Source organism: Oncorhynchus gorbuscha, linkage group LG12, assembly GCF_021184085.1.
Source record: "Oncorhynchus gorbuscha isolate QuinsamMale2020 ecotype Even-year linkage group LG12, OgorEven_v1.0, whole genome shotgun sequence".
NCBI classification, from domain to species: Eukaryota; Metazoa; Chordata; class Actinopteri; order Salmoniformes; family Salmonidae; genus Oncorhynchus; species Oncorhynchus gorbuscha.
The window spans coordinates 76,559,948-76,568,488 of NC_060184.1; the positions used below are offsets into that span (position 1 = coordinate 76,559,948).

The window sequence follows — 8,541 nt, forward strand, 5'->3', positions numbered from 1 at the left end:
CATCGACATCTTGCAGAAGATTACCGCCAAGGTCCACAAGGTGCTGTTTGAGACCACGGGGGGATTTTCCTTCCACAACTGTACCGACCGCTGCCTGACGTTCGCTGACATTGCACCCCGTGGTTTGGAGTCGGGTGAGAGGAGGACCTGGATTATGCTGCAGAAGTTTGTGGAGGGCTACTTCATCCATCCTGTGGGCTTTGAGGTCCTGGTGAACCATAAAGACCTGAACCCTGAGCGCTGGACGGTGGAGAAGGTGTGGTACAATGGCCAGTACTTTGACAAGGTGGAGGAACTGGCAGACCAATACGAGAAAGGAACACTGGAGAAAGTCAAACTTCCTGACCATGACGACAAGGACTTGTACTCCACTTACATTCCCCGTGGGCACAGCAACACCCGCACCGACATCCACGGGCCCAAGCTGGTGGAGCCCCAAGGCCCTCGCTACCATGTGGATGGAAACTTTGTGGAATATGCAGGCTGGTCCTTTGCCTTCCGTGTCCGCTCCTCAGCCGGCCTCCAGATCTTCGACCTGCGCTTCAACGGAGAGCGCATCGCCTACGAGGTCAGTCTCCAGGAGGCCATTGCCTTCTATTCGGGCGATACCCCCGCCGCCATGCAGACCAAATACATTGACGCCGGCTGGGCCATGGGCACCCTGGACTACGAGCTGGCACCTGGCATCGACTGCCCTGAAATCGCCACCTTTCTAGACCTGCACCATTACTACGATACGGACAAGCCTGTACATTACAAGAATGCCCTGTGTGTGTTTGAGATGACCACTGGGATGCCTCTGAGGAGGCACTTCAACAATAACTTCCAAGGGGGCTACAACTTTTTCGGGGGTCTGGAGAACCACGTGCTGGTGCTTCGTACCACCTCCACCGTCTATAACTACGACTACATCTGGGACTTCCTCTTCTATCAGAACGGAGTGATGGAGTCCACGGTCAGTGCCACCGGTTACATCCACGCCACTTTCTTCACGCCTAACGGACTACACTACGGGTCCAAGGTGTATAACTACGTTCTGGGCAACCTTCACACGCATCTCATCCACTACAAGGTTGACCTTGATATTGCTGGTGAGTTCTGTTCTATCAATCTGGTAGTGTGATTATGTCATTCAGGATTCAGGAACTATATTTTGTAATGCTGTGAATGGTTACTAATTATCTATCTGTAAAGCTCCAAAGTTATGTCTATATGTACATACAGCAATTTCTAATAACAAATGGGCTGGTATAGTTTCAAAATAGAAAGGAAATAAAATACCAAAGAAATGAAGGTGACAATGTTCATACATACAGGCTTGTGTTGTAGCCTCTGTTTGATCTGACACACTTCTAGGGAAAACGTCCAATTCTTAAAGGTATTTTAGATCTTTGGTCCGCCATTGCATCATGGGTGTTGCTCCTAGATGGTTTATGATTGTTGCTCCCAGCCAAATACAATAACATGAGATTATGTCAGACATTGTGATGAATCATTGACAAGAAAACCCAAAATAACCTTTCATATCATGTGTCATGGGCAAAACAACTGGTAAATGTGTAATTATATGCCTAGTCTGTGCAATATCAGAACATGACTTCAGTGCCTAGGTCCACTGCACTAAAACGCAACAAAGGGCAATAAAGGGAGGTTTTAAATGCATTCATTATTGCATCTCAATTCTTCTTTTGAAATTGAAATGGAATTAATTGCAAACACCAGCCCTGCTTGACCCCAGCCCTGCTCGACCCCCAACCCTGATTGACACCCAACCCTGATTGACACCGTTAATATGATTGCTTTTGTCAAACACTCCAGGTCGGAAGAACAGCTTTGAGTCGATGAACCTCAAGTATGTGAACTTCACAAACCCGTGGAGCCATAAACATTCCATCGTCCAATCCAAGCTCGTCAAGACCCAGCACCAGACGGAACGCAGTGCTGCCTTCCGCTTCGGCAAGAAGTTCCCCCGCTACGTGCACTTCTACAATCCCAACGAGAAGAACAAGTGGGGTCATCAGAAGGGCTACCGCATCCAGTACAAGTCCCACGCCGACAGTGTGCTGCCCCGTGGCTGGATGGAGGAGAACGGCATCAGCTGGTCCAGGTAACGACAACACACAGCTAAAGGGACTGTTCACCCTAAAATCAAAGTGTATTAGATGTTTTCATACCTCAATCAACTTCAGTTCATCCCACACCATCTGTTGAGTAGTTCCCACTGTAGACAGAGGAAATCTGCAGGCCACTACCAAAAATGAATGGGAAATATTGGCACCATCTAATTATATGGTGGGGTAGTATGGGTACTATCCCTTTAAAGCTGAGGTAGGCGAAACCGCAGGAGCATTTGTTATTGTTTTTTTGTTCGGAGGAAATAAACACCCATCAACGTGGTAAGAAAATAACTCTACAGTTCTATCGCCGCATGCAGTGATCTGTAATGATGGCCCGAGGGTTCCAGATTATTATAGCATCTGACATCTACTGTCAGGCAGTTCAGATTCGGTCTGGAGTCTTTATCTTCCTCTGTATGTAGATACCCGTTGGCTGTGACCAGACACAAGGACAGTGAGCCCACCAGCAGTAGTATCTACACTCAGAACGACCCCTGGGAGCCGGTGGTCTCCTTTGAGGACTACATTCGCAACGATGAAAGCATCATTAACCAGGCGAGACCTATTGTTACCAATAACTCAACTCATTCTCAGACTCAAAATAGAAGCTTCGCTACCCTGGATGGCATTGCAATTGTATAACAACTAAATAATAAGTCAAATGAATCAATTAATCAATCAACCTGTCTCCTGTGTAGGACCTGGTTGCCTGGGTGACGGTGGGCTTCCTGCACGTGCCCCACTCAGAGGACATCCCCAATACGGCGACGCCCGGCAATGCCGTGGGCTTCTTCCTACGTCCCTTCAACTTTTTCGACGAGGACCCCTCTCTTGCGTCCCGCAGTACCGTCATCGTCCGGCAAGTCAAAGAGGGCATGCCCAAGGTCCAGAGATGGACCCCAGAGGTTGTAGGTCACTGTGTGACTGACAGGCCTTTCTTCTACAACGGCACCTACGCAGGAGTCTGAGGGGCAACTGACAGGAAAGACACATAATGGAGGTTCCATCCTTGGTTCTGAGGATGGTAATCATGTAAATGTGAAATAATATATTCTGACACAGGCATTAATAAAACGAATATTATGTTGATATCGTTCCTGTTTAGATGTGAAAGAATAACATTTTTTTTATGAGTATGCAAATTTATTGCAACAATTTACCATTCCTAGACATAGGCACATTGCATTAGAAGCTGTCTAAAATCATAACTCACAGACACATGTGCATACATACAGTAACAGTCAAAAGTTTGGACACCCCTACTCGTTCAAGGCCTTTTCTTTGTACTATTTCTACTAGTTTCTACATTGTAATTAGTGAAAACTTGAAGACATGAAATAACACATATGGAATCATGTAGTAACCCAAAAACTATTAAACAAATCAAAATATATTTTATGTTTCAGATTCTTCAAAGTAGCAACCCTTTGCCTTGATAACAACTTTGCACTCTCTTAGTATTGGTGGGAAAGTCAATATTGGCCTGTGACTAATACAAGGAATCAGACAATGTTCAGCTATTGGGAGTATTTGATCTGTTCTTCCCAGTCTGGCTTGGAACAGTCCCCAGACTGTTCCTACTCTTGTCCCCAGACTGTTCCTACTCTTGTCCCCAGACTGTTCCTACTCTTGTTCCTTTCCTTTGCTCTTTCAGAAAACAGATTGATGTACGTTGTAAAGGTACAGATAAACAGCAGGAACTTGGTGAGTAAGAGGACAAGCAACGGCAGAATGGGAAGTTATGCTTAAGGAGTATTTGACCACCGTGTTAAAGGGTTTAACCTAATTAAAAACACCAATCCATGAAGAACAAAAAGTTACAACCCCATATTTATTTATTTATTTATTTATTTATTTATTTATTTATTTATTTATTTATTTATTTATTTTTTTATTTATTTATTTATTTATTTATTTATTTATTTATTTATTTATTTATTTATTTTTTATTTTATTTTTTTATTTATTTATTTATTTATTTATTTATTTATTTATTTATTTATTTTTTTATTTATTTATTTATTTATTTATTTATTTATTTATTTATTTCACCTTTATTTAACCAGGTAGGCAGTTGAGAACAAGTTCTCATTTACAATTGCGACCTGGTCAAGATAAAGCAAAGCAGTTCGACACATACAACGACACAGAGTTACACATGGAGTAAAACAAACATACAGTCAATAATACAGTAGAAAAATAAGTCTATATACGATGTGAGCAAATGAGGTGAGATAAGGGAGGTAAAGGCAAAAAAAAGGCCATGGTGGCGAAGTAAATGCAATATAGCAAGTAAACTGGAATGGTAGATTTACAGTGGAAGAATGTGCAAAGTAGAGATAGAAATAATGGGATGCAAAGGAGCAAAATAAATAAATAGAGTAGAGGGGAAAGGTAGTTATTTGGGCTAAATTATAGATGGGCTATGTACAGGTGCAGTAATCTGTGAGCTGCTCTGACAGCTGGTGCTTAAAGCTAGTTGAGGGAGATAAGTGTTTCCAGTTTCAGAGATTTTTGTAGTTCGTTCCAGTCATTGGCAGCAGAGAACTGGAAGGAGAGGCGGCCAAAGGAAGAATTGGTTTTGGGGGTGACCAGAGAGATATACCTGGTGGAGCGTGTGCTACAGGTGGGTGCTGCTATGGTGACCAGCGAGCTGAGATAAGGGGAGACTTTACCTAGCAGGGTCTTGTAGATGACCTGGAGCCAGTGGGTTTGGCGACGAGTATGAAGCGAGGGCCAGCCAATGAGAGCGTACAGGTCACAATGGTGGGTCGTATATGGGGCTTTGTGACAAAAAGGATGGCACTGTGATAGACCGCATCCAATTTATTGAGTAGGGTATTGGAGGCTATTTTGTAAATTACATCGCCGAAGTCGAGGATCGGTAGGAGGGTCAGTTTTACAAGGGTATGTTTGGCAGCATGAGTGAAGGATGCTTTGTTGCGAAATAGGAAGCCAATTCTAGATTTAACTTTGGATTGGGGATTTGATGTGAGTCTGGAAGGAGAGTTTACAGTCTAACCAGACACCTAGGGTATTTGTAGTTGTCCACATATTCTAAGTCAGAACCGTCCAGAGTAGTGATGTTGGACGGGCGGGCAGGTGCAGGCGATCAGTTGAAGAGCATGCATTTAGTTGTACTTGAATTTAAGAGCAATTGGAGGCCACTGAAGGAGAGTTCTATGGCATTGGAGATCTTCTAGAGGTTTCTTATGTCATCCATCTTAGAGATATGTCATCCATCTTAGAGAAGCATTATCAACCTTAGACTGAGGTTCCCTGAGGAACAACCTATGTACCCGAACAGGTAAAACACGAAGTCTAATATACAGTAGATTGCAACCTTGTTTTGACCTTTTAAAAACTTTGACACAGGGTTAATGATTGATATGTGACATAACCTACAGTCTGTTAGCCATAATGATAAGCAGTAGGGGATGAATACAAACATGAGTTTTGCAAAGGAGTGAAAACTCCTTACACAGATCAATGCTACAGTGGTCTAAGTGACATTAACATGACCAAGTGTTCAGCAACAGAGAAACCAAAAAACACAGTGTTAATAATTAGCTTTATACAATAAATGTTTGGAGGGCCAAATATACTGTCAAAGCAGTCCATTGATTAAAAAGGAAATCAGTTTCACCGATTATCAGTGGTTGGTAGTCAGGAATGGGTCTGGGAAGATGTGAGTAGCTACTGCCATCTAGGGGCTAAATGAAAAACAACTTTAATTTCTGCCTTAGAAAATGCAGTACTTACTGTACCTGTATATGGGAAAGGGGGATCCCTAATCAGTTGTACTAGAAGAGGTAAATGTATGCCTGTAAATATTAGAGCGAGCAATGTCAGAGTCTGGAATATATATGGACAGGATGGTGTGTATAGACATTATGGACAGTATATATATACAGTATATCACAAAAGTGAGTACACCCCTCACATTTTTGTAAATATTTGAGTATATCTTTTCATGTGACAACACTGAAGAAATGAGACTTGCTACAATGTAAAGTAGTGAGTGTACAGCAATTATTTTTTTTCAGATCCTCAGAGAGTTCTTTGCCATGAGGTACCATGTTGAACTTCCAGTGACCAGTCAGTATGAGGGAGTGTGAGAGCGATGACACCAAATTTAACACACCTGCTCCCCATTCACACCTGAGACCTTGAAACACTAACGAGTCACATGACGCCAGGGAGGGAAAATGGCTAATTGGGCCCAATTTGGACATTTTCACTTTGGGGTGTACTCACTTTTGTTGCCAGCGGTTTAGACATTAATGGCTGTGTTGAGTTATTTTGAGGGGACAGCAAATGTACACTGTTATACAAACTGTACACTCACTACTTTACATTGTAGCAAAGTGTCATTTCTTCAGTGTTGTCACATGAAAAGATATACTCAAATATTTACAAAAATGTGAGGGGTGTACTCACTTTTGTGATATACTGTATATACAGTATATTACTGTACAGTGTGTGTAACTTCTGTCATCCCCACTGTGTGGAGGACTATAGGACACAGACTATAGTATATACAGTGGGGAGAACAAGTATTTGATACATTGCCGATTTTGCAGGTTTTCCTACTTACAAAGCATGTAGAGGTCTGTAATTTTTATCATAGGTTCACTTCAACTGTGAGAGACGGAATCTAAAACAAATATCCAGAAAACACATTGTATGATTTTTAAGTATTTAATTTGCATTTTATTGCATGACATAAGTATTTGATACATCAGAAAAGCAGAACTTAATATTTGGTACAGAAACCTTTGTTTGCAATTACAGAGATCATACGTTTCCTGTAGTTCTTGACCAGGTTTGCACACACTGCAGCAGGGATTTTGGCCCACTCCTCCCTACAGACCTTCTCCAGATCCTTCAGGTTTCGGGGCTGTCGCTGGGCAATACGGACTTTCAGCTCCCTCCAAAGATTTTCTATTGGGTTCAGGTCTGGAGACTGGCTAGGGCACTCCAGGACCTTGAGATGCTTCTTACGTAGCCACTCCTTAGTTGCCCTGGCTGTGTGTTTCGGGTCGTTGTCATGCAGGAAGACTCAGCCATGACCCATCTTAAATGCTCTTACTGAGGGAAGGAGGTTGTTGGCCAAGATCTCGCGATACATGGCCCCATCCATCCTCCCCTCAATACGGTGCAGTCGTCCTGTCCCCTTTGCAGAAAAGCATCCCCAAAAATGATGTTTCCACCTCCATGCTTCACGGTTGGGATGGTGTTCTTGGGTTTGTACTCATCCTTCTTCTTCCTCCAAACACGGCGAGTGGAGTTTAGACCAAAAGGCTCTATTTTTGTCTCATCAGACCACATGACTTCCTCCCATTCCCCCTCTGGATCATCCAGATGGTCATTGGCAAACTTCAGACGGGCCTGGACATGCGCTGGCTTGAGCAGGGGGACCTTGCATGCGCTGCAGGATTTTAATCCATGACGGCATAATGTGTTATTAATGGTTTTCTTTGAGACTGTGGTCCCAGCTCTCTTCGGGTCATTGAGCAGGTCCTGCCGTGTAGTTCTGGGCTGATCCCTCACCTTCCTCAGGATCATTGATGCTCCATGAGGTGTGATCTTGCATGGAGCCCCAGACCGAGGGTGATTGACCGTCATCTTGAACTTATTCCATTTTCTAATAATTGTACCAACAGTTGTTGCCTTCTCAGCAAGCTGCTTGCCTATTGTCCTGTAGCCCATCCCAGCCTTGTGCAGGTCTACAATTTAACCCTGATGTCCTTTACACAGCTCCCTGGTCTTGGCCATTGTGGAGAGGTTGAAGTCATGCAATAAAATGCTAATTAATTACTTAAAAATATACAATGTGATTTTCTGGATTTTTGTTTTAGATTCCGTCTCTCACAGTTGAAGTGTACCTATGAAAGAAATTACAGACCTCTGTATGCTTTGTAAGTAGGGAAACCTGCAAAATCATCAGTGTAACAAATACTTGTTCTCCCCACTGTATATACAGTGCCTTGCGAAAGTATTCGGCCCCCTTGAACTTTGCGACCTTTTGCCACATTTCAGGCTTCAAACATAAAGATATAAAACTGTATTTTTTTGTGAAGAATCAACAACAAGTGGGACACAATCATGAAGTGGAACGAAATTTATTGGATATTTCAAACTTTTTTAACAAATCAAAAACTGAAAAATTGGGCGTGCAAAATTATTCAGCCCCCTTAAGTTAATACATTGTAGCGCCACCTTTTGCTGCGATTACAGCTGTAAGTCGCTTGGGGGATACCAGGTCAGACAGGAGAATTATACCAGATAGGACAGACTGACCCTGTCCCCCCGGCACAGACTATGACAGCATAGATACTGGGGACTGACGGGGGACACTGTGGCCCCTTCTAAAGTTAACCGGGGACGGGGTCAACCAGGCAGGACGTAACCCCACCCACTT

The 8,541-nt window shown here is 43.1% G+C and overlaps 1 protein-coding gene across 1 annotated transcript in view; it reads left to right on the forward strand.

Moving 5' to 3' along the window:
• Nucleotides 1-3,496, forward strand: part of LOC123990292 (amiloride-sensitive amine oxidase [copper-containing]-like) — a 9,222-nt gene extending 5,726 nt beyond the window's left edge. Inside the window, exons 2-5 of the mRNA XM_046290882.1 lie at nt 1-1,091; nt 1,819-2,107; nt 2,540-2,672; nt 2,816-3,496. Coding sequence (XP_046146838.1) covers nt 1-1,091; nt 1,819-2,107; nt 2,540-2,672; nt 2,816-3,085 — 1,783 coding nt within the window. The 3' untranslated portion in view covers nt 3,086-3,496. The remainder of the gene's footprint in view (nt 1,092-1,818; nt 2,108-2,539; nt 2,673-2,815) is intronic.
• Nucleotides 3,497-8,541: the final 5,045 nt, after the last annotated feature.